Source organism: Tetrao urogallus, assembly GCF_951394365.1.
Source record: "Tetrao urogallus genome assembly, chromosome: 13".
Classification (NCBI taxonomy): domain Eukaryota; kingdom Metazoa; phylum Chordata; class Aves; order Galliformes; family Phasianidae; genus Tetrao; species Tetrao urogallus.
The window spans coordinates 15,110,963-15,137,196 of record NC_136826.1 but is presented as its reverse complement, the minus strand read 5'-3'; the positions used below and the strand labels follow the sequence as shown (position 1 = coordinate 15,137,196).

The window sequence follows — 26,234 nt, the reverse complement described above, 5'->3', positions numbered from 1 at the left end:
TTTATTGGCCTTCAGTCTCATTACTTCATGAAATATCTGAACCAATATTAATGCAAAGATTTTTTTTTTGTTATGAAGTTACCAGGAAAATTACATGCGGATGAAATTCCTCCTGGAAAAACAAGTTCTCATCTTTACTGTCACACAATGTAACATTTGGGTCTGCAGTCGCAGGCAAAAAATCACCTCCCAAGATGTGCCTGTTGCAGTGCACCAACACAGTAGGTCCTGAACCTACAAGTGTTCAAGTTATTCTCTGCATACAGCCCCCACCATGGCTCTGCCTGAAGAAACCTGCCAACTCCAGGCCGTGCATTTGGAACACTTTCAGCATTTCAAGTTGTTACACTGAGCATTTTCAGGAATTTTTTCAAAGATGGACTTCAGTGTTTCCACGCAGTCCAACTTTCCTTGGACATCGTAAGAATGAGCTTTCCAACAAAGCCTGCAGGACTCAGATTTACATCCTCACAGACAGTTTAATTACTTTCATTGCAGGAGAAAGTATTTAATCACATGCAGTCAGAAAAACAGCCCCTCAAATAAAGCCTTTTGGGCCTGCGATCCCCAATCTGAAATGCAATGAATTAAATGAAACACCCATACTGCAATCCATTTCAGAACATTTGATATTATCAAAACAGAGTTCCACAGCTGGCATATATATATATGGTCTAACCCACTGGTAAAAGCCTTCCAGCATGTAATGCTGCTGAATGAGGGGTCAAGTGTACTTCAGGTGAAAGCTAATGGCAGCTAATTCACACGCTGAAACTACTCCATCAAAACGGTCGCTTAAACAGCAGTGGTGTTGGCTGCTGCTTTCACTTCTCCACGGTCACAGCGTCAGAAGCATTTGGCCACTGACGATTCTCAGCAATAGATCTGCACCAATGGTTTCTCATTTCAAAAACAAATAAATAAAGAGGGTGAGGAAAGGCAGGAATTCTCAGATGTTCGTTACGGCAATTCAGCACAAGTCAGCCTGTTGGAGTCATAGGAACCCACCGTGCTGTTAGTGGTTATCTATTAAAGCTGACTCCCAGCAGCAGCTGGTGCTCCTCCCCGAAGCGCCATCTAATTCATTACACACCAGACAGTTCATAAATCCTCAGCTCCAACTTGCAGTCAGCGTCTGCAGAGCGCCCCGTCCTAACCTTTCCACTGCAATCAAGGCTGATTCTGCAAGCAGCAGAAACTCACATGCAAAGTGCAAATATCAGCTGTCAGAGTAGAAGCCTTGCCCCAGTCGGTTCTAACACAAGTGGTATTACAGCTGGGTATGGATCAGAACGCAGTCCCACAGGGGACCTCTTACAACTCCAGTGAGACACTTCATTCTGAAACAACAGACAAAGCACGTGTGTATTGTATATATATTTTATAAAAGAGCAATGCCTTCTGAAGAGTGGAGAATAGCCAGAACGCTAAGAAGATGCTGTAACAAGAGTCAATATTTGTGCGTTTGCTTTATGAAGCTTACATTCTAACGTTTACAAAGGCCAGCACTTATATAGGACTCTCCACTAACAAACAAATCTGGAATACATCAATCGTACAGGTAAGTCAGCCCAAAATAAGCGACAGCTATGCTCTTCTGTTTTAAGAAAGCATGCAATAGTTTCCCCCCCCCTCTGCCACCCCTTGCCCGGGTTTCTAGATCACAGAACCAGTAAAGCACAGTATAACCAAAGTGGGGCACAGGTAACAGGTTGAATTTCATCACAGACCGTTTATCGACAGTTTTGCAAATGTAAAAGCAGCCCTCTTCAGCAACAGGAAGGCAGAGAAGATACAAGCATGAATAAAAAAATAATTAAGCAATTTAAGACATCCAAAATTGAAGAAATAGCACTGGGCATATACAAATAAAATTAACATTCCGTACTGCAGAGCTCATTTAAAAATGGCACCAAAGGACAATATATTACAATATGCACATTTATTGGAGGCGGGGAACTAACGCTCCACAGGTGAAAATGATCATACAAATAACAGTGCCAGCGTTGGCCCATCACGGTACTTCTCACAGCTGAATGAAAACACTCTTAAAAATAATCTGGTAGGTACACATCTGCAAATCAACAGCTTCTTCAGAGCAGAAAGGACTACGGATCTCTTCCTGTCCCTTTTAGCCAGACAGTATTGCCAGAGATTGTGCCCACTTTTGAAGCACGTTATCTCAATTTAAAGTCAGTGCTATTTTCTTTCAAAAAAGATCAGAAGTACTTAGAGATAACAAAAGCATTTATGTTACAAACATTCAGAAATGGAAGCTTACGGTTCTGGCAGACAACGTTGCGTATTAAATACAAACCAGCCAGCAAGTACTGAACATAAAAAACTTATTCAATCATAAAAAAATACTATAATTCATCACCACAGACTTTTTACATAGTTATAAATAATAAATAGCATAACACAGTAGATTACAAACAGATTTATTTTGCCCCGTTAAAGTCTTTAAAAAGTAAATTCTCTGTTGTCTCACTTCAGACTGACCAAAGTACTGTATCACGACGAGTCACGGCTCCAATGTAACTCCTAAGCCAAACCAACCTGCAGAGCTTCCACTCAACCTCAGCTTTGAAGTCTTCTGTTAGAAATCCAGCGTCCCTTCGCCACTTGCCCTGCTCGTCACAGAGGCGTTAAGCGCTGAACGCAGCAGCTCCCAAAGTTACTGCACAGCTGCCAGCTCGTTGGGGTCGCCCACAGCACCTGGCGACGGAGCACTCCTTGGAAAGGAACACTAAGGAAAGCAGCACTGATGACAGATCCTGGTAAGCACGCTATCAACAAGCTGTACATAAAGGACGTTTCCCACCCACCCCTCCGGTTTACATTCCATAATTTTGTAACAATGTCCCCTAAGGCACAAAAATACCTATGACCTCAATGCCACAGGAGACATTGATGGTGCCGTACGTGTTCTCCTACACAGTAGTTTTAATAACTTAGTTATCTGCGTGGTATGTCTTAGATCGAGGCATGGGTTAATTCTCCTGGGCCAAATGTTGCTAAATATTGACCTTATTCCATATGATCCATAGGATGAAGAGCGTGGGGAGAGAACTATGCAGCTATTTGAATCACGTTCATTTATACTGTTATTTCTTCACTGCCAGCAAAAGTGACAGTCGTTCCCTATGTTGTTGGTTTCTGTAATGCCATGGTGAGATCTCCAGACCCACCATGCTCTCCTGTAATCAAAATTACTAGCAGCGTTTACATCTTTCTTCTCCCTTCTGCAAAGAACTTGAGGCTAGTGCCTGAATTTAAAAAAAAAAAAAAAGGCAGGAAAATAGTTTTACTCACTGGTTGAAGAGCCAGAAAATAAATTAGTATTTTCAAATCCTTCAGAACCAAATTATTTCCCTAGACACAGCGACCACGATAACGATAGAAGTATTTTTCTCAATATTGCAACACTAATAGGTAGATACCTCTCTCAGAATCAAAAAGTGTATGCAAGTTCTCAAAAGCAAGAAGTTAGTATAATCTGAGCAGACATCTTGTTTAAAAAATAAAATCAGCAAAACCAGACATTAATATGGTCTACAATGTCCATTAAATGGATAAATCAAAATCACTGGAAAGTTTCCAAGGATTACAGTTACACTAATCTTCCATTTAACAATCCTCATATTAATGGTTCAAGGATCAGAGTTCATTTCTCTGTACAGCAAGGGAACAGCACGGCCAAACACTGACTCAGAACCGATTAAGTCACTTAGGTGAGAGATCATCCATCAAAATGAATGAAGAGCATGAGTTTGAGCATGTAACTGGCGACTCCGTGGTTATGCTGCCTTTAGTCAGTGAATCAGAGGAAGAGCCAACGCTGCTGCTACTCCCATCAAGAATATCTGAAGACAGGCTGGGGAAAGAGGAAGTGGTTATTTAGTAACACAGGCACCACGGCTTCATGTGCACAGCTAATGTATTTTCTCCTTCAGAGGAAGGCATGTAGGAGGCATATACTACCACTCAGCCTTTACTTGGAGACTGGCAGCCCTGAAGACTCCTTGGTTTCTGTAGCATGTTATGGATACATTCATGCTCCTTAAGGGAACAAGGAGCAGAACTGTGTTTTTTTGAAACATGCATAATAAATTACAACCCTGATTTTAATCAGTTGTAGGGAGAACTACAGGACAAGAACATAAAAAGTTATAGAAAAGGAATACTAAGAACCTCAACAGCAATGCAGCTGATGTGTCATTAATTAGCTAGCATATATTTTAATGTTATGCTGATCAAAGAGACATTTTGAAATGCATTTCTCCTTAAGTAAGGAATCACTTTGAATTTTGAAGTCTTGATACACGATTACAGACAGCGTGCAGAAAGATGCTTTTGGAATTCAGCTGGAATGAAAACGTACAAAATATCTGTGGTATTCCAGTTCTATAGGTAAACTTGAAATTACAGTAACACACAGTTGATTTAATACTCACTGTCTGACTTTTGACACAAAAAAGAATCAGCTTTTTATGACCATAATACACAAAGCAGACAGACAATTAAAGCTAAATGTCTTGAAGATTGCAACATGAACTGTGACTGCAATTATTCACACACACATTTTCTAAGTACTCAGTTAAGTGATGTGGATACTGTGACCATAGCCTACAACGTACTGGAATGACAAAGCAGCTTCCAGATGAAGTAACTTTACTTAGGAGCTGAGATTTCTAACGAATACATTCAGAATGACAGTTTGGATATGTAAAATCCAGGCTGCTGTCTGCCCACAAGGAATTGATTAGACAGACAGGAATGTTACCACACTGCAAATCACAGCAAGAGCTCCCAGTAATGCAGATATGCAAACCACGTACAAAATATCCTTTTTTTTCTGAAAAGCAGAGATCTTGCAATAAATGTGCATTCCCAAGTTTGGTATTTCATGGCACACAATATTTTACCATGAACTGAGATCCGTCAGATGTGTAACATCTGGAGAAAGCATGTTGGTTGTTCCTTGAAAAAGTCTCTTTGGCTGACTTTCAGTTTCCATTTCACCTAAAGAAAACAGTGCAAATAATCAAACTCACTTGAGTCTCTGGAATGTCCATTTAATATTTGCCTAATGTAAGAGAGGCCTGTCCCACAATACAGCAAGCTTGCATTTGTAATATGATAAGCCCTCAAGTACTTGGATAAGAAATTAATTTTATTCTAGCCACTGTTTAATCATCCAGCCTATTCCTTAAGTTAACTAATGCTTCAGCTGTATCTGAGAGGCTACAGTGATCTGAAAGACATCAAAACAGGCACTTGGTACTTTAGAATACAATTAGAGCAACCTAAAGCAAACTGATTACTGTGACTTAATTTTAAGCAAGCAGTTGAGATAAGGCAACTGGCATATGTCAAAATCCAGTGATTAAAACTTAGTGCTGATGGAAATAGAAATTCCAGCTTGGTACACAGTTTCACCCTTCCGAGTAAAACAAACTTGGGCATGAAGGTACACTTCTAACTAAAAGCTGAACAGAAAAAAAATCAGCATGAGTTTGCATTTCCAGTTACTCATCACAGATCAGACTATCTCTGTACCTGTACTCATCTACTGACACTGGAATATCAAACACGACAGGCAGAACTGATATAATCTGTTCAGTGTAGTCTGCCCTGAGAACGGTCTAGCTCATTAACAGCTCCTGCACAGTGGACATTTGCAAATACCACGAACTTCCCAACAACAAGCTTCAAAGAAAACCCTCTCAGCTGCAATACGTTTTAATTTTTTAGCTTGACTATCCAAACATAAGAAATGGGAGTAACTTGTTTCTCCTTTTCCCCATCTGCAGTTATGGTGCAGTATGACAGTAAAACAGTGGACATGTTATCAAGAGAATCACACTACCACTCATTTTATAAGCACGACGACACCCCCAGTTTCTTATTTCCTCTAGCACACGAGCATACAGACCCCTCCTTCAGGGAGGAATGACAGCTTCTATGAAGCAGAATGGGCAAATTAACAGATGTAAAATAGTTGATGAGCACAGAAAACCCAAACCACCAGTTTGCATACTGCTTAAAAGTTCACAAAGTCAGTGCTGCACTGCTATGCCTGGTCTGCCAGTGCTCCCTACAGCAGTGAATTGCTCTCAAATACATGATGCATTTAGGAAAAGACACTAAATTCATTCCAATTGATTAGATAGTTTAATATTAGGTAACACCCCAAAAATTCCTTGATATTGGAAAGCTTGCATCTCCTGTTTGTAAAAGGTGCTCCATCAGAACACATGGATAAGGTGAGCAAAGCCTGCCCTTGTGTTTATTTTTTTTATTACACTTAGGTACAGTCTGTTGTAAAACATTTCAAGTAAAACACTGGAGCGTGAATATCTGTTACCTGTTTGTCAATGAACCTGATACACTCTCATTCAACTTCTAATGGTTCTAAAATCCATATAACTTAATAGCCAGTGGAAGTTTTCTTGCTGATGTCATACTATCTTGGTGCTCTCTGTCCATCTAATACGAATTGCACGACACTACCTGACAGGACAAGCAATCAGCCTTGAAAAACAACAAAACAGCAACTTGTTTTGAATGCTAAATTGTAACTGTAAGTCTTAAAAAATTGAATGCTTTTGGTGCAGTTAGTGTCTAATATATACATATATACACACATCCAGAAAGGATAAATATAGCTGCAGACACACATTTCCACATTCTAATCTTACAGCTCCACTACAGATAATTGTTCTAGGATGTAATTTGAAAATCTTTAATACAGAATACTTCCAAGAAAGAATGCAGTTTTCCTCCTTCAGAAGAATATCAGTTGGTTCCACTTCTCTCCCATTCTCAAACACTCACCTTCTGAACTTTCACAGTGAAAACAAACATTCAGCACTAAGTTTAGAAGATATTGAATGATAAGCAACATTCCTAGGATGATCTGAGGGGTGTGCACTGCACAGTGGTACTCTGAGGAATGCCGGGGCTTGCAAACATTCATACATATGTAGTTTGAAGAATAACTGGCCTCTTTCATGCAGCAGCTGCTTTAATGATTTTCATTCTTGTGCTTTAGACTAGTTGCCTTACCTTCAGTTTGGAAATTACAATCAGCAAATTCCAGATCACCTTGGAAACAAGTGCATTATATTTACAGGACAACAAAGAAGAGAAAAATGCATCTTGCTGCAAAATGGCATCCACACTGCAGCATTTCAAACACAAAGGCACATACCTTTCCTTTTAATGGGGCCGAGAACACTGGGCCTGATGCAGTTGATTGGACTTTGACTCCTCCTGCTACAGAGAGAATACTGACAGTCAGGCTGTAAAGGGCTGCAAGTTTGAACACCACCATACCTTGCATGAAATCAACACAAACATATCGTATCAAACACTCTTTAAAGCTGAACTAGAATGCTCAGGAAATCTGAATATGTAAACAAAGAAGTGCTGCCTATTAGACTGGATTATCTACCATATACACTTTCCAGAGTCTTCTTTGCCCTCAGTGCATCACATACTCACTTCAATCCATTTCTAGATTCAGTATAATATGTATACAAAATGGGTATGCTACCTCATTAGTAAAGTTAACATGAAGTACCCAGGAATCTCCCTGCAAGGTACCACGTCTGGTTTAAATTTAACACTGATTCTTTTAAGATCATCCACGTGAAGCTATCATTGGTAAAGGCCAAACCTGCAGAGCACTTTTATGTGGCAACACTTCAGCTATTTTAAAAATGAAGTCTCTCTTAATGCTTTGGCATCAGCTTTAACTAATCCTTGTGCTTACCTTGGGATTTAAGCCAATGTCTACCTGCTGCTTCAGAAGTTACTTACTTGGAGAATCGCCTTGTTGGACTGGGAATAGGACTGGGAGGTAATCCATTGCTGCTCACAAACATTTGCAATGATGGTGAAAAACATTGCTGCAGAAGAAGTCATTTTAAGATGATTCAGAATTGCCATTTAAATAGCTAAGTGTCTTCCCCCCATCATATCTCTAGTTAGAGAAAACTTAGTGACAGATCAGTAATCAAACACGAACTTGGAGGAATTAAAACTTAACTTACAAAGATATAATGGCTAACAAAATACTGCTCAGATCAATGTAAAAATCAAAAAAAACCCACACACATGAAGTCCAAAATTGAAATAGACACCATTTCTAAATAAAACTGTTGTTTCTGTTCTTCCCCTCACATTCAGAGGTAGCAGTACGGCACTCGGGACTTCTCAGACATTTGTTAAACAAGCTGTTTTTACTGAAAATACCTCTGATCCAAAAATTTAACACAATATGCTTGAGTAGAACAGTGCATTTAGCAATGTGATCCTGCAAGCTAATTTGATTTTAGCCCACAAATGCCCATAATCAAGCACAAAAACGTTTGTAAAGTCTACTACTGCTATGCAGCTCCAATTCCAAAGGCATAGTGCCAGCGTCCTGTAGTGGTGTCACATTAGGAACTGACTTTCAATGAAACAGCAGCACTACAAAAGCAGAACCACAAGAGGGTGGAAACAAGGTCAAGCAGCCCACATTTAAACAACACAGTTGCCAGTTTTTCTTTGCTACATTTCAGTTTCCCCGTTCCTACTGAAAAGAAAAAGTAGTTCATCCAACATCTGCCTTTCTCCTTCTCCAGCATTTGCCATCAGTTCTCAGTGCAAATTTGACATGCTCAATGCTCAACACTTCTTGACAGCTGAGTTTATGCCTTCCTTTCCATAACTGATGGGCATACACTGATTCTCCTCACCATACAGATGTGCAGCCCCTAGTCTCTTCCTCTCCACATACAATGTATTCAGATTTTGGTTCTTCTTCCCAGCACGCCCCAATTACACAGTTGGGGATCACAATCATTACCACAGTGATCTTGTTCAGCTCCCTTAGAATCAGAACTCTAACTCACCCAAACATTACGGAAAAGAAAACGTGAAGGAAGTCACACACTGCTTCAACTGCAGGCTGTAGGATAAACACCCGATTCTCAGAAACCAGTAAAACATGGATTCCCATTGGGTTCTGCCATTGCTTTGTGAGCTTCACAATTTGTGAAGTTTCACAGTTTAGCTAGATTCTAAAATGTGTTTTCTGTTTGGTGTCTCACTTATCTTACCTTTCCTATTCCTCTTGTAGGCGAGGGTGCAGGCGAAACTGGAATGAAGTCAATTCTCTTTGGGGAGGAAGATTTCTCAGACTTGTCCAAGTCATTGTCACTCTGAAAATACAAAGGTTTCAAACTTAACATTGGCAAAAAGCATTACTTCAGAACCCAAGCCACAACCTCCTGATGGAAAGTAACCAGGCCAAGTGAGTAAAAGAACTAAAACGGATGAACTTAAGTTTATCTCAAATTATTTCCACAGTTACTCCTCTCTTTCCCTTAAATTCACCAGTTGAGCATAGAAGTAGAATTAAATACAAAACATCTACAAAGAGATTACCAGGCTCAAGCTCTCCTCCCATGATTGGCTTATCTGCATTGCTGTTTGCACTTCCCTAGGATACAAAAGATCCCATCAGTAGATACAAAGAGAACAAGGGACTGTTTTATCATCTTGTTTCAATAACACTCACCTTTCATGCGCTGTTTCTCTGTTCATTAAATCCACTCCTTCCTCCTGCAGGAGATAAACATTCTAAGTTTTCCCATAACATTTGATTCAACATAAGTACTCGGCATTACGCTCACGATTCAAGAATTTGCTCTTAGAATTGAAATACGGACAGCAGGAGCACAGCAGAAAGAGGACTGCCACAAGCCTACTTCAACATTTCTCCTTAATGAAACAGCACCAAAAATGCAAGGTAACTTAAACGTGACAGTAATACTCCTCACAATAATGCCTCTGCATCAAAATCAAATCCTTTTTAGCTCTGTTTTTTTCTAGCTCTCAAAAAAACTCAGTAGGAAAGACTCCTGACAGATAAGTACTTTAATATCACATAAACGTTTCTCATTCTGTTATTAATATACAGTTTGAAAACTGCACTTACCCTTCTGATCTGATGAAGTCGACTACTAGGAATACGAATAGGAGATGATGACAGCAACTGAAAAAAGTGACAGCCACAACAATTAAAGCACACATCAACAGCCTGCATACGCCTTATTCAGCATCAGCTAATTCCCGCTGAATTATACATGCAGATGACTCAATAATGTTGCAAAAAGAAAACACTGACCTTCCAGAGAAAGGACTAGTTTTACTGCTTACAAATTTATTCTGTCTTTCAGTGAGTGGCAGAGCTGCACGCAGGTGCTGCTTCGTACCTCAAGTGCACAAATAGCTCTGTGTGCCATTTAGACAGGACAGGCATTAGAAACAAAGCCGAGAATGTTACCTAATTCCCTCCTGGCCAGCTTAATAAGACAGATCCTGTACTAACTTACACAACCAGCTGACTTCTACAGTGTTTTATCTCTGTCTTGAACAGTATTTCACAAAACTTTACTTCTGCAATTGCAAAGTTTATTGTGCATTTACTCCCTCTGGATGCTGCTGCCACATCCAAGCAGGCCACCAGTTCTCAATCTGGATGTCCTGCTTATTGTGACTGATCCAAGTTCCAAAATCTTGAAAGCTTTTTTTTTTTTTTTTTTTTTTTTTAAAGGAAAATTTGCAATGGAAGACTTTGAACTAAAACTCCATCTCATTTTTATCCTGATCAGAATCACATGACAGTAACAATAAATATATATGAATACGTATCTATTAAAACTACACTCTTGAAGGACCACAGGTTTTGAGAAAAACAAACCTTAATCTTCAATATCCTCAGATAAGAAAGAAAAACGTTAGGGAAGAGAGCACAGAGGTCCAGAGCTGACAACAAGGAACAGGAGAGAAAAGAAATGCCACGTTTTTGAGAAGTTCAGTACTGTGCAAAAACAGGCCCATATAACAGAGGGCAAAACGTTGCCCAGCATATAAAATACGCTTCTTCATACAAATCCCTACTGTCTGATCAGGCTTTGCAAAAGAACAAGTGGCCCTGACAAACTAAAAAAGACAAAACCAAAAGCAAACAGGTGAATGAAGCTCTGTGAATTCCTTGTGAGTAATCAGACAGCCATTAAACACTTCCAGTTACAATAGCAGTTAACTCTTCCATCCCACGTTGGAATTAATTTTAAGATTGTACTTAATCAGAAACTACTCCGAGCTTCAGAAATCGTTTCCTTCTCAGTCTGGAAGCTTGCCGTGACGCTTAGTGCAAGTACAAATTGAGTTCAGCTTCGGTTCTCCATCCCACCCCCTCCTCGTTAGCGGTAAACAGCATGCCTGGGATTCCTTACCATGCTGTGCCGGCTGGTAACTGTCGTGCTGTTCCTGCGAGTTCGCAGCACATAAGGCTGAAAAACCTGGGAGCTATCACTGGAGGGAAAAGGAAAACAGAGAACAGGTTTGCTGAGGCGTGTTTTACTTCAGCCGGGCAGCACTCCGCCGCAGCGCACTGAGAGCAGCCCTCGGAGCGCATCGGGAGCGGCGCTTCGCTGAGGTCACGCAGCGCGTCTCTCCGAGAGCCGCGGGCGGAGCAGCGCCGCAGCCGCCGGACGGACCGCGCGCCCCGCAGCCCGGCCGCGCTCACCTGAGCCCGTGGATGAGGGGGGCGCTGTTGGATCTCCTCAGCCCGCCGCCGTCGCTCGGGGCCGCGGCGCTCCCCGGCGGCAGCTCCAGGTCCAGCTCCATTTTCTCCTGAGCCATCGCGGCGGCTGCGGCTCCGGCTCCTCCCGCTCCGCCGCGACGCCCATTCACCGCCGCCGCCCGCCGCGGCTCCTCGTGCCGCGGCCGCCCCTACAGGCCCCGCGGGCGGCGCCGCGGGCAGGGCCCGGGGGCGCGCCGGGCCCGGCGAGGGGGGCGGCCCCAGCAGCGCCCCATGCCGGGGGCGGCCCGAAGGCCGGCCCGTTCCCGCAGCCGCTCCCGCCGCCGCCCGCGCTCCGCGACGCCGGTCCCGCCGCTGCGGACGGAGCGAGCGCCTCAGGCCGGACGCCCCCCGCAGCCTCAGAGCCCTCTGTCGTCGCCCAGCGCGCACGCGTGGGAGACGGGGCGGAGACCTGGAACCGCCTTGCAGTGCGCACGCGTCCTGCCATCGCGTGCCGCTGCGCGCATGCCCGCGGGAGGCGCGTCGAACCCGAAGCTCAGCGCCGGCCGCGGACGGACTCCCGAGAGCCTCCGGAAGGAGAGCGCGCGCTGATTGGCCGGCGGGGCGGGGAGTCTGTTTGAAATAGCGCAGTGCGCGCCGTGTGAGAGCCGCGGGTTCGAGTCCAGTGGCGGGTGGCTCGGAGCGTTCCGTGAGGCCCTGCTCGGGTTTAGATTCTCTCTTTCTGTGATGTAAATCCTGCAGTTCTTTCCGGTACTTTTTCTTGTCTGCCCGAAGTTCTGTTTTGCTGCTAACAAATGAAGCTTTTTCAATGTTTTATGTGAATACGAGCCTCTGTACTACATTCAAAAATCCAGTGTAAAGTTCATTATGACCCCTGTGATTCCAGTTCTTGGCAGTATTTCAGTCTGGGACTCAATTTTCTCCATCCGTTCCAAGCAATCAAAGCATTCACATTTGTGCTTGCTGATTGATTTATTGTTCAAATGCTTTTCTGTAATAGCAATTTCAACAGACGCATTTGTCTCTTACGTGTGGGGTTTAAGGGCCTTTTTACCGGCACTTGATTTCAGGTTTCCATTTGTGCCTGGGAAATACCTACTACTTTTCAAAGCTGCCGTGTACAGAAAAAATAAGGATGAAAGACTTGGAATTCTTCACCATTTCAAATGTAAGAGGAAATATGGCTGCGTAAATTCTGTTCCTTTCAATAGGCCAAATGTGTATGACTGTAGATAACTGAACTGCTTCTGGAGTTTGCTGCCAGTTTTGGCAGCTGCTCCACGTCTACAGGTATTTCCAAGGGGCTGTTTCTCTGACATCTACATTTCTTGCATTATTCTGACACTACAGAAGCACTTGTGCCTATTATGGATCTGAGATGACTTACCAGGGCCCCATGTTACACCGCTCTAAGTATTTTCAAGCCTTTTCAATATGCCCTTACACCAAAAAACCCAGACACCAAACCCCCTGCAGTGTCTTAGAGCAGAAAGAAAACGCTTTACAACCTCGAGCCACTCTTCATGATATTTCATAGCTACTAATGACGCTTTTCTGTGAAATGACAAGGAATCCCCACTGCACCCCAAGAGCAACGAGGTACAAGAATTAAAGAAGCCAATTACTGCTGTTTTGCCCAGCACATCACTGGCTCTTCCTTCCATCCCCGACTGTTCTCTGCAGGCTGCTTTGCCACAGCATTTGAAAAGCGTAAAATCTTTCATGAAGGAAGACAGCAGAGCTAACAATCACAAGGAGCACCTGGAGCACCCAGTGCTAAGCAGAGCTGTCCGTAACTCCGCCAGCTGTGCAGGCAGATGAAAGCCCACAGCACGGACTCCGCTGCCATCAATACGTTACCCGGTTTAGCAGGGAGGCTGGACTCGATGACACCTTGACGTCCCTCCCAACCCCGGTGACTCTGTAATACGCCGCCAAACAAACGCGGCCGCTGATAAAGCAGTATAAGGTAATTAAGATAAGTGAGGACACAGAATCGGAGCCCCGAGCTCTCGAGGGAGGTGATGTTGCGCATGCGCACTGCCGTCACGGCGCCGAGCGGGCATCCAGCGGCGCATGCGCGCTGGGTGTGCTGGGGGAGGAGGGGGGGGGGGGCGTCCGGTCTGAGGCGCTCCTCCCTCCGTAGTGGCGACGCCGGTATCGCGGAGCGTGGCGAGAGCGGCTGTGTGAAGGGGCCGGCCCTCGGGCTGCCGCCGGCATGGGAAACTACTTGGGCCGCCCCCCTCGCCGGGTCCCGTTCGCCCGCGGGGCCTGTAGGGGCGGCCGCGGCACGAGGAGTCGCGGCGGGCGGTGGCACTGAATGGGCGTCGCGGTGGAGCGGGAGGAGCCGCAGCCGCCGCGATGGCTCAGGAGAAAATGGAGCTGGACCTGGAGCTGCCGCCGGGGAGCGCCGCGGCCCCGAGCGACGGCGGCGGGCTGAGGAGATCCAACAGCGCCCCCCTCATCCACGGGCTCAGGTGAGCGCGGCCGGGCTGCGGGCTGCGGGCTCAGCCCAGCGCTGCGGTGACGCCGCTGCGCGGGACTCGGCGGTACGGCAGCCGCAGCTCAGCGCCAAGCGGTGTCCGCTGTCCCGTGCGTTGCTTTGGCTGATGCCAACTCCGGATCATCTTCGGGATCCTTCCCACCCAGACCGCTCTGCGGTTCTGTGTTCTGGTGTTCAGTTTTGTCTCCAAGTGCCGTTCTTTGGCGATGAAGAGACCTCGTAAACCTCATACCGAAACGACTGAGTGTACGCTGCGACTCAGAAAGCGTCAGTGCTTGCCTGGCCGACCGTGGGCCGAGGTTAAGCAAGCAGAACGTGATTGGTTTGTGTAACTGTAAGGAAGCAGCTGTTCCTGCACTGAGCAGGACCGGAGCGCTGTGAGTGATGGCTGCTCCTCAGGGACACGTCTTAAATTAAAAAAAAAAAAAAAACACCGACAAACCCTAAAATCTCCTCACCACACTGTAAACAAACCGTTTAATTCAAGATCTGGGCAGACAGAAAGGTAAGCCAGAGCTCCCGCCTTGGAACTGCATCCGCTCGGTGAGGTGTTTATGCAAATGGCACTGAAACCCCACGGAGCTAATTGCAGGTGGTTGCAGTGGTTTGCCTGCTAGGAATTTTCCAGCAGAAAACTCTTCTTGCGAGATTGCGGCTCTTGGCAAGAAACGTCACTTTTTCCCAGAATGGCTTTGTTGAGCAAACTGGAACAAAGCTCAGCTCCTGGGCTGCTGCTGTGCTCCGTGGCTGCCTACCAGCCCCATTTCCCTGGTTCCAGATTTGGTAAGAATTTCTCCAGGTGGCATTTCCTAGAGCACAGAGTTTACCTTTCGCTCTACTTTTGATTTTTGTTTTCGTGCCAAATCAATCTTTCCACCCCCCTACTTCTTTCCGGTAAGCACTGATTGTTGGACTCAATCCACGTGGCTCAAAGTTTCTGCAAAAACTGAATTCCTTTAGTATCATTAAGTACTAATTAATTGCTGTTGGCAATACTAGCGATGGCCGGAGAAACTTAGTTTAGGAATCAATAGAAAGAGGATTGTGTTGGAAAAGGAGCTGTGCTTATGTCAAATACTTAATCCTGCATCATTTAAATTGATGTGTTGCTTCCTGACTAAAGGCATCACTGCAGCCAAAAGTCTCAGGGGTTTTTAAACTGTTCTTGCAGTGTGCTTAATTTAACCTCTGCTGAAAAAGAAGTGTTCCTCGTGATGAGAGTTACTGAGGTTCTGCACTGTTATGTTCTGCTGCCACTGAAGCTGGTTTCTGGTTATATGCTATTACAAATTTGTTCTGTCGAATGATGCCTGTAAGCCTTTCCAAACATAATGAATTCCCACAGAAAGGGTCTGTTGTAATTTTCTAGTTATTTTTAGGCTCAATGAGATAAATCAGTTAATAGAAGTAACTGGGGCTTGGTTGTGCTTCACCTTGAAATGATAACTGTTATAGCATTTGAAACTGAGCTCATTGCAAGAGGTGCTTGTTGATGGGAAGGCAGTGGCTTTCGCATTTGACAGATGTTTCTTTTCACAGTGATAACTCACAGGTGTTCCAGGGCAGCGTTCTGCGAACCCGCAGGAACAGCACCACGGTTATGAATCGCCACAGCCTGGTAAGGACACGATCAGAGCACCCACGTCAGGCCCAAAGCAGAGTGTGCAAACTGAAGTCAAGAAGGAAAGGAGCTTGTGATCTCTGAAACTAACCGCGTTCTCAGAAACAGGGCTCTGCTCTGACATTAGTGTGCTGTAGCTGTAGTGAAATGCTCTCTGTAGGCTGGTTGGCCTTGGAAAGTATTTATGTTTCACTGTGATAGTAACTTCATAAAATCATAGACTGCTGGGTTGAAAAGGACCTCAGAGATCATCTAGTTTCAAGCCCCCTGCTGTGTGCAGGGTCGCCATCCACCATACCAGGCTCCCAACATCCAGCCTGGCCTTGAATGCCTCCAGGGATGGGGGATCCACAACTTGGTTATGGAAATGCAAGCAGATGTTTTCAGAGTAGGATAGCGGAGGAAGCTGGTTGTATAGATGTGCTCATAATTTCTGATGCTTAAAAAACAAGTGCAGTCATGTTCCAGTTTTAAGTTCTTTTTCTATTAAAGTCAGAACATACTGCTGAGATCCACAGCTGATGTAACGAGATAGGACTGGCTGATGGAACACAGAGCTTGAGACCCTCCAAATGAAGAATTCTACCTCTTGGAAACATTTTGATTTTTATCATGCTCTTCTTTCTACAGTTCCCAAAAGTCTGAATTTGTAAGCTATTAAGCTGTAGGAGGGTGTGATTGTGGCTGACTGAGAACACCTGCACAGGTTGCCTGTATTGGTTTGCTTGTCCTTATCAGAAGGGCTGGGGTATGTTGGCAGTTGCTTCCTCCAACAACAAGGAGTTTTGCCAGCTCCACACAACTTTTCCCCTAGAACAGCCTTAGGAAAAACAGATGTATGTAAGATAACGCTTAGCTGCAGTCAATATTAAAGTTTTGGAAAAGCTGATGTTCAGGTAGGAGGGGGGTAGCAACAATTTCCCATTAAGTGTGGGGAAAAACCACAGTAACCCAGTGATGCTACCATAATGGCCTTTGGTGCATTCCCATGTGTGGATTTCCCTGTTTGGTTTCTTTGGCAGTGTTGTAGTCTCCTGTAGAGCTGATTGCAGTTACCCTGTTACTTCTTAGCTGCCTTTTGGCAATGCTTTAGAAGTAATCTGCTAGCTCCATGCTAGAGGCTGAAGAATGGACTCTCATATTCCCTTGGCTGATGTCCCTCTGCTAACATTCTGTTTTAAAACCAGGACAGACAGCTACGCAAGCAAAGACTTGTGTCTGTAACAGATTCAGGATACTTAATGTAAAGTTGTAGAAAGATCATTGAGAAATAAGTCCTGATAGACTATTATGGTAACAAATTATTAAATGAGTGTCTCTTTTTTCATGTACTTTCTAGGGCTGCAGCTTAGAGGAAACTTATTTATTCTTATGGTCAGAGTAAAGGGGAAACAAACTGAAGGTAAAGCTCAGTTTGTTAGGTTCTCTTCTTGAAGTTCCTCAATTGTTGGGGGGAAAAAAAAGAGAATTCTAACTTGGGGAGGTTGCCTGTAACTTGCTGAGAAGCAGGAGCTGGTGCACTGCTGGGCTGGTTCTTACAGCTGTCCCAGAAGTGAAAAGCAGGTTTACTCTTCTACTAAGGATGGAAACTTTTTAGGAAAGACAGACGTGGTGCTTAAGGACAAAAATTGATTTAGAGCTAACAAAGGAATTTTCAGTAATACTTTGCAGTTTATGTCTCTTTTTTCTTCAGTCTCTTGTCTCATCTTCTTAAACCTGCTGTTCATTTTCTTGTACAAAGAGCTCTTCCTCCATGCTTACATTGCATTTGGAGCTCTAAGAGACTGCTTCCTTCCAAGACCTTCCCTTCAGACTCCACAAGGCGTGCATCAGAGACTTGAATTCAACACTGACCCCACGAGGAAATGTCCCTGTGGCCTCATATTAGTCATTTTTTTGGGCTTGTATTTATTCTTCACTCTTTGCTGACCAGATGCTGACAAAATCCAGCTGAAACTTGTGCTAAAAATCAGGTGCTTTATCAGCAGCTAGATTGGTGCCTCGTCTCTTTGTATGATGGGCTGGTTTCTGGTTCTGTTGAGCATGGGAAATGGGAAGGGGAATGAAATTGGAAATGAACTTAGAGATTATCCTTTCCTCCTGTTGCCCTAAGCCAGGATCAGCTGCAGCTAAACAGTTTCTGGAACATAATTAACCTTCAGCATTAAGGACCCTAAGCAACTTCTCCTGGTGTTCATGCTAGAGCAAAATAAGTGTAGTTTTTTTTGGCCTTAGAATATTCTAAGATGCTAGATTGACATCTGTCCTGATACATTTAATTTCATAGTATCTAGGTGATAAAATGTACTTCAAAACACTTTTTAAGTGTTTAGAAAAATTAATCTAGGTTTTATTGCAGCTTAAGCTGTAATAAAGATGGTTACAGCGTTCAGTAAATGACTGAAGCTGTCAGTTTATTTCAGCAGATAAATGCTAAGTTCAGTTAACATTTCACGTTGTGTTAAGCTGAATGGGAAAGAAGTAATTTTTCTAAAGTGTTGTGTTAACTCTAATGAGAGCAGTGGGAGCTGTCAGAGTGCTTAGCTAACAGAAGTGCACGTCCTGGCCCCATCTCCGGGCTGTTAGGCTGCTTGTCCCAGTTGCTCAGCTGAATTCTAGGAGCTTTTCTTGCTGTATGAACTTTTCCAAGTCTCAGACTCTTTCATAATGACATCAGCAGGGGCTGCTATGCCATTTCTGGTAAATACATGTATTGCCTAGGGATCAGCTGTGCTCAGGATCTGTGCAATTCCTTTCAGAACACATCAGTGGCATCTAGTGAATAAATGCTGTGGTTTTCTTTCCTACTGTTTTTTTCTTTTAAGGCAAAGCACTTCAGGCTGTGGTTAAATGTTTAGCCACTGTTTCAGCTACAGCTTTCCCTGGGTTGGTTTTTCCCTTTTTTGCTGGTTTGCTGTGAGGCCCCACGGATGCTTGTGTTGGCAGAAGAAAGAGGGCAGTGCAGGGACAGAAATGGAAGGGGCAGCTGACTGCTTATTTTGGTCGTGCTGTCTGCCAGAGTGGCACCAGTGAAACTTTACCTGTGAGCACACAGCAGTATGATGTGGAAATGCCTGTGATGGTGTTTTTGGGAGTGCTTGGTGGGGTTTGTATATACTGAGAGTGCTACAAATGCTGTTCAAACAAACAGAACCCTTGGTGCCTATTGTTTGAGTTTAGAGTAGTGTTACAGAGTTGCATTTCTGTACCTTCCCCCTCCCTCTCCTGTGGTTTTTAAGTGTGTTTCAGCCATGTATTGCTTTGTTCTGCAGTTTGTGCCATCATCTCCTATCCGTATTCCTAGCAGCCGTCTTCATCAAATCAAACAGGTAAGAATAGGTTCTAATCTCTAAATATGAAATTATTTGTAGGTGGCTGGGTTGTTTTTGTGCTTCATTTGGCGTGTGTTTAATGTGCATTGTCTTTCAAATGACTTCAGATTTTGCTACGAATCAGTTCAGAGTCTGCAGTGCTCTATTGCTTCAAGGTATGTTCAAAAGTAGAGATTATGTCTCGTGTGCAGTGTCCCAAACTCTGTGAAAAGACAAATACGTGTTACAGTGAGAAGACTTGAATTGAAAAAGGTGAAGAGTCTTAGAATTGACACTTTAGGAAGGAAACCTGTAATGTAAACCCTTCCAATAAAGTTTCACTGAGTTTTTTTGGCAGTCAGGCCAGCATAAACACTTCAGGCTAATGACAACTTGTGTTGGCACAGCATTCACTGCAGCCGGAAAAACAACTGGGTAAGGAAGCAATCTGGCAAAAAAAGAAAAAAAGTTCAGACTCTCCTGGCTGGGCTGCTTTTAATCTGCATAAGATTCTCATCCAGATCACTGGTTGTGCAGTTAGAGCGTGAGGGGAAGGGCGTTGGAGCATGGAGGAGGAGGGAGGGTGGCAGATAACTGGGCAGGTTTAACTAACGCTGCTGCCCACTGCACGGCTCAGGCTGAAGATGCACGTTTTAAAACTAGCAAACTTGAACTCTTGTGGCTCCTCCATTTTAAATATTGTCCTTGGCAGGACGAGGGGAAATGGTTCTAAGCTGAAGGAGGTTTAGGTTGGATGTTAAGGGGGAGGTTCTTTACTGCCCGGAGAGGCTGTGGGTGCCCCATCCCTGGAGGTGTTCAAGGCCAGGTCGGATGGGGCCCTGGGCAGCCTGGGCTGGTGTTAAATGTGGACATTGGTGGCCCTGCGTGTGGTGGGGGGTTGGAGCCTCATGATCCTTGACGTCCCTTCCAACCCAAGCCATTCTGTGATTCTGAGATTGACTTCTTGGCAGTCAAGTGCTTACAAAATTAGCTTGAAAGTGCTTAATTTTGCTCTGAACTTTCAAGTTTGCAATGGATGTGCTGCTTCTCTGACTTCGTAAAAACAAAAGTTTCAGGCAGCACTTTCAGGGTTTGTTGTTTGAAGTGATGTGAGGTGCTTCTGCATCCCACTCAGGTATTTAATGTGAGTGCATTAATAACACTGAAGAAGACAACTGCTTTTGTTTACTATGTAAACAGTGTACTGGCTTCAAAAGATGCTGAAACACTCAGATCAGTTTTAAAGCTGTTTTTATCAGTATAGAAAAGCTTAGGAGAAATACACGAATATGATGAGCACAAGGAGATGAATGTCTGTGGTTTCTCTGCTCTATTTATTACATGAAAGAAAGGTTGATCGCTCAAATTGTTTTGAGTTCAGATATTTCTGTATTCAATGTTACTCCATAAATTTGAGTGCTGACATTTCCTAACTTGTCCTTGGTGGTTGAATTCACAGTTGAAGTGCTCTGTGCTTCCCGGCGCACGGGAACAACGTGCTCCACTTCTCATCTCTTTCAAATCCCAGCAAAGCACACAACCAACTGTGTTAGTAGGGCTCTCCCTCCATATGATGAACGTTGTGAATGTATTTAGTTCAGCTTTTATTCTTGAAGTGGTCTGAACTGGGGAATTTACTCCTGCACTCCATTGACTGTGTAGTGTTTGTTTGGTTTTAGTGTTTGTTTGTAAGGAAGGATGCACACGTACCTAAGAGGGGATTGAGTCATGTTAATGTTTAATACCTCATCTCTGATCTGTTTTAGTAATACTGTATGAATGTTTTAGAAGAAAACAGCAAATCCCAAATGTACAGCATGTGCTGTATAGCAGTGAGATGCAGTCTGGTTGGATACATAGAATAAGGACTATTTCTTATTCTATCAATCCAGTTGTGTCCTTAAACATGTTTCTACTTTAAGAAGTAGATTCTGCAAGAGCACATAAAGATACTCCAGCGTGTGTAGGATTTCTGGTTGGCATTGTTCTGCATTTGAAGTGCTTTTTTGATAGAGTGAAAATGAATTAAAAAAAACAGTGTGAAAAACAGCCAGCTCCCAACTTCTTGATGGTCCCTGTTGACGTGTTTCTTTCCTTTTTTCTCCCTCTGCTCTTTGTCTTGTGAGAGCCTGAGGTAATTGTTACTTAACTAAGTTGAATAAAATCTCTATACAGAAGTAAAATAAAATCAGTTTTCCTGGTTTTCTGTAGCAAAGCTTTTTTTTTTTTTTTTTTTTTTTGTTTTAATTTTTCATCTATTTTTTAGGAAGAAGGAATGAACTTGATGAACAGAGAAACAGTACATGAAAGGTAAGCGTTAAGGGAAGCTAGCTTACTTAATCCAGTCTTCTATGGGCCTAGGGCAATACGTTTCTTTTCTTCTTTATAGAGAAGTGCAAGTAGCAATGCAGATGAGCCAGTCATGGGAGGAGAGCTTGAGCCTGGTAATGCATTTGTGCTTTAATTTGTATTCCTGCTATCAGTATCAGGACACTACAGAAACTTGCATCAACTCTTTTTGTGTAGTTTAAGCACAGTTAAGGTGGTTAATGTAGCGCTGCTTTTGACCAGCAGTTTTTCACACTAGTAAGGCACGCAGTTATCAGCTGCTCAAGGATATCTGTGGGTTCCTTGGGCTGGAATGTCAAAGGAAAACTGCATGGATGTCTGCATGTCCAAATTTTCCTCCGTGTTCTAATACTTAACAAGTAATGCTTAAGGCTTGTTTTATAGATAGTTGCCTAAGAAAAAAGTTCACAAGGATGAAGCCTGGTAACTTTTGAACCATGCTCAGCTCTACACAAAACAGCCCTTCTCATGTGAAGATACTTGCTCACAAGATTAACTGTATGCACTGTTTACAGAGTAACAATGATTTTGAAAAATCATCATCTCCAAAGCAAGTAGACTTTGTCCCAGTCTCTCCAGCTCCTTCACCTACCAGAGGAATAGGGAAGGTGAGCAAAACATGGTAATAAAAGCTTTGTCCTGAGCAGTGCTAACTAAATTTGATCCCGTTAGTAGCAAGAGAGCAAGCCACCTGCTCCTTTTACATCAGCTGCAAATCAAAAACTAGAGCAAACCAGAAAACCCAACCCTCCTAAGACTCAAACTGAAACTCCCAGCTAGCAGCTGTATGCCTTGTAGATGAGAGTTTCTGTGGAGTGTTCCACCTCTAGTCTGTGGTAAATAAATTGAATTTGCTTTCAATTTAAAACAAGAGGAGGAGGCACACGTTCTTATTTTATTAACTAGTGTGTTTAACCAGCCTGAGATGGACTAAATGCTTGTCAGCTTGCATGCATTCTGCATGAAAGTGGAGTCTGTCCAACTTCAGTTCCTTTCTCAGTAACCAAATCGCTCAGTATAGCCAGCTAGGTGGGTTGCTTTAAATGTGGAATGGGTTGCTGATTTGCCTGCATAAGGATTGGTTTCTACTCTCTGTGATACTAAGTGTAAATAACACAAACTTCTGCTCTCAGCAATGCTTCTCACCATCTTTGCAAAGTCTGGTGAGCAGCAGTGGATTACCTCCAAGTCCCAGCCCAAGTCCCACAAGGCGATTTTCAAGGTAAGTTCCAGATCATATCAGCAATAGGAAACTGGCACAGCTTATTCACACACAGCTTTTGAAATAGCAAAATGTTCTGTCAGTAGTTGAAGTATATTTCTTATAATGTGATCTGAACATCAGATTTTACAGTGTCTTAAAATGGCTGTTGAAATCCTTATAACAGCAGGGAAGCGGGCTACGTTTCAGCATCTGTCTTTGCAATATCATGTCTGTCTTGCTCTTTTTGTAACTGACTGAATTTTAAGGGGAAAAAAACAGTGGATTTAGGATTTGTTATGGGTTCTGTTTTGTTCTGAGTGCTGTAGGCAGAAAACCATTAGGTTTCGTTGGGCCATAACACTTAAGCAAAGTGCCTGCCTGAGCTTTCAGACTGCTCCACTTGTGAGACAGTGAGACCTAACTTTTTCTGTGGAGGACTGCGTTCCCTGGTCTGTCTTCTAAATACATGCAAATAAAATGTCAGAAAACTATTTTGGAGAGGCTGTTTTAATGCCTATTTTCTTACTGTATTCCACTTTATCTGAAAATCTTTCAATTCTTTACATGTTTTCAAACTTCCCTTGGTAATGGTGCTATCAGTATAGCATCTGTCTTCTTTTAGCAGGAGAAGCCAGAGTCCAATTAACTGCATTCGACCGAGTGTTCTTGGGCCAATAAAAAGAAAAGGTACAGTATTTGTTTTTGGCTGGGACAGCAGGCAGAATGGTTACTTTTACCATCATTCATATGTAGCTCTTTGTAATTCTGTTCCACTGGCTGATGCAGAGTGACTGGAAGTAAAGGGTGTTACAGATTACTAAACAAATAGGACTGTTTGTGGTGATGAAGCAATAAATGAGTGCGTACCGTTCAGTAAAGCTGCTTCTGACCCAATGTGTCTGCATTGCTGTAGTTGTTTAGTGATAAGTTTAATGATAATTAATCCTGAACTTCATTTGCATTAATTACAAGAGGGAAAACAGCTTTACTTTTTCTCAGCTTCTTTGCTTGGCTGGTAGAAGTCGGTGAATTGATTGAGCTGAATTAAATGAAAACATTTTCTTCTGACATACAAATAGCTGATAACTATGTCTCAGTCCATAATTTAAACTCTCTTGCTGCTTAGGCTAAAAGCTATCTAAGAAATAGCCTTTAAAATTTCAGCTTCAAACTTCTGTTTTTAGTACTGCAGCTTATGGAGTGTTACTTTCTAAGTTTGAACTTCTGTTTTTTGCTCTGCAGATGTTGGTTTAAGCGAGTAGTAATTTGTATCACCCTTTCTCTTACTAAAGGTGTAACTGAAATGGAAGATCATCCGAAAAGGTTATTCCAAGGCTCCACCAACATGCTTTCCTTTGAAGCTTTGCAGCAGCCAGACCTTGGCGGATGGTAATTGCCATTTTGTTGTGCAGGCTGCACCACAGGCACTACAAGTCTCCTTTTCATCTAGCAATGCTCACACTTGGAGTTATATTCCTTTTGAATTAGAGCAAGCATCCTGTGTTTCTGAAGCCTTGAAGGTGTCGTAGCAAACAGACATTACCATTCACTTCAACTTTAGAATTTCTAGAACAGATAGACAGTCTTTGTCTGTTAACATGCTTCAGGTACATAGGAGTTGAAAATCTTTAGGGAAAGATTCCTTATGGCTTGCAACTTCTGAAATCCAGTTGCAAATTGTAATTAAATATGAATGTTAATATTTTGGGGGGGAGGGGGTTTGTTTGTTTGTTCTGTTTTCTCCCTCTGTTCTTAGTCATATCGGACCACCCCAACCATCCCTGCTAGGAGGAGATAAAAGCACTAATTGAAAAATAGCCACATGAAATAGCAAGGGGATTTAGTATTTTGGTTGGGAGGGCGTAGTAATACCTAGGGTATGCCAGGACAGATACCAAGGTGAGATTGTTTATGGGGTCATCTAAAGTGCACAGGTGTGCACAAGCTTTGAGCCCGTTGCAATGGTGATAGTGAAATAGGTGTATTTGAAGACAACAGCTTTTTTGCATGTCCTGTTCATAGCAGGCACAGCAGTATGGGTTTTATTTGCTTATTTTAGGAGATGGTAACTCTTAAAAAACATTTTGTTGTTGTCACTGGTGATGGAACAGTGCTTCGCATGCTGTGGGATATGCACTAAAGAGCATCTGGATACGTGAGGACCTTGTAAGAGATGGGAGTAAAGCTTGCAGCACTGGTAAATGAGTGAACTACTTTGGGTGAAGAGAAAGGGGCAGATGTCTGTTTGAAAGAGATGGCAAGAGGTATTGTGACAGGTGTATTTCAAACGTGAGGTTTACCATTCCTGCAGGGGTGTGTTGTTCTTGAAATGGGCTTATTGTGAGTAGATGCCGATATTTGGAACTTTTAAGGGAAACTGCAGGGCTTCATTTCTCATCTCTTGATGCCGCTGTGTTTTCAGTTTGTCGGCGCGCGCCCTTGATGACAACAGGAGCAGTGCAGGCTCTTCCTGTGACTCACCAGCTGAAGCTGGCACCAGCACCGGCTCTCCAGTGTCGCTTTCTGACTCCAGATCTCCATTTTTACCAGTAGATCTTACAGCTAAGTTACCTATCGATTGAGAAGCAAATGTCTGCTAATGGATACCAAGAAACAGACTGGATATCAATAAGGCTTCCTGTTGCGTGTAACTGAGTCTTTTATGTGATTCTGTTCCTCATAGGAACTTCCAGAAATGTCATTATTCCCAGAAAACTGCCAGAATGGTTCCTTGAGGAGGAATTCACGTTTCTAGTGATTTGTATGACATTTACTGAAATACAGTAAGCATTTGAATTGCAAACATATTTGATGCTGACATCAGTATCCAAGCTGTTGATTTCCTATGGATTTATTCCTGTTGGTGTAAGTTACAAATACTGTATGCATGCGGAAGCCTTGGCTCTCCAGCAGACAAGAGGCAGCGTCCTTGCTAATATGAAGTGGTGCTTTGTGTAGTGACATAATTCACATTTGTCCTCAGTCTTAAACCAATGAAGCAGCTTACTGATTTGTTTTTATTCCCTCAGTGTGCGTTAGGTTGTTTTGCTGTTGCTCTGCTACGAAAGAGAGAGTGTTGGGGAGGGGGGGATAATTGATCCCTGTATTCTGTTGGGATGGACTTTACTGAATTCCGTTGTTCTAATTAGATTCCAAAAGAACAAGCTGGTGTATTGTCACCTTAGATGTGTGTCTTGGATTTTACTCATGATCAGGACTGCTGTTGTGACTAAACCCAAAGTTAATGTGGAACCTTCTGGGTTTTTGTGGTTTTTTTTCTTCATTTACATGATGTATTAGAGTGTTAGAAGCTCCATTAATCTTTTCATTGGGAAAAATAGTTATCATGTTTAGCACAAAACATTAAGTTGTGAGGTTTTAGTATTTAGTACTCCAAAAGTGCATTATTTTAACAAACAGCATTTGTCCTTGAGTGTGACTTTGGATGGATGAAAACAAAGAGGGACAATGAATGCTTTTATGCAGGTTGAGGTGATCAGATCACCTCAGAATTTGATCTCTTGATGTTACTGCCTTGAATAACAGCACCAGGGCTTTTCTGCTGCCATAAGCTTCGGGTGCTGGTTGGAAGTGTAGAGGTTGGTGATGCGCTGTGTTTCAGGGTTCTTGTACTTCATTGG

At 43.1% G+C, this 26,234-nt stretch overlaps 2 protein-coding genes across 5 annotated transcripts; one reads left to right on the top strand and one right to left on the bottom strand.

The window, feature by feature from the left end:
• Positions 1–3,726: 3,726 nt before the first annotated feature.
• Positions 3,727–11,706, bottom strand: PABIR2 (PABIR family member 2; the record flags this gene model as incomplete). 4 transcript variants are annotated; one of them, XM_079541709.1, is made up of 10 exons in its annotated part: positions 3,727–3,877; positions 4,929–5,025; positions 7,217–7,281; positions 7,828–7,892; positions 9,114–9,215; positions 9,442–9,496; positions 9,575–9,618; positions 9,995–10,051; positions 11,298–11,376; positions 11,591–11,706. In XM_079541709.1, 10 exons carry the CDS (start codon positions 11,704–11,706, stop codon positions 3,727–3,729), a joined length of 831 nt encoding a protein of 276 aa, XP_079397835.1. The 4 variants fall into 4 exon arrangements, with proteins under 4 accessions (XP_079397835.1, XP_079397836.1, XP_079397837.1 ...); XM_079541710.1 differs by having other exon boundaries at positions 7,217–7,278; XM_079541711.1 differs by lacking the exon at positions 9,995–10,051.
• Positions 11,707–13,930: 2,224 nt separating this feature from the next.
• On the top strand, positions 13,931–25,175 carry LOC306951565 (P2R1A-PPP2R2A-interacting phosphatase regulator 1; the record flags this gene model as incomplete). The annotated part of the gene is made up of 10 exons (XM_079542088.1): positions 13,931–14,082; positions 15,648–15,726; positions 19,002–19,058; positions 21,307–21,350; positions 21,430–21,484; positions 21,905–21,997; positions 22,523–22,611; positions 23,216–23,280; positions 23,886–23,982; positions 25,016–25,175. Exons 1-10 carry the CDS (start codon positions 13,967–13,969, stop codon positions 25,173–25,175), a joined length of 855 nt encoding a protein of 284 aa, XP_079398214.1. The 5' UTR covers positions 13,931–13,966.
• Between the last annotated feature and the right edge of the window lie 1,059 nt (positions 25,176–26,234).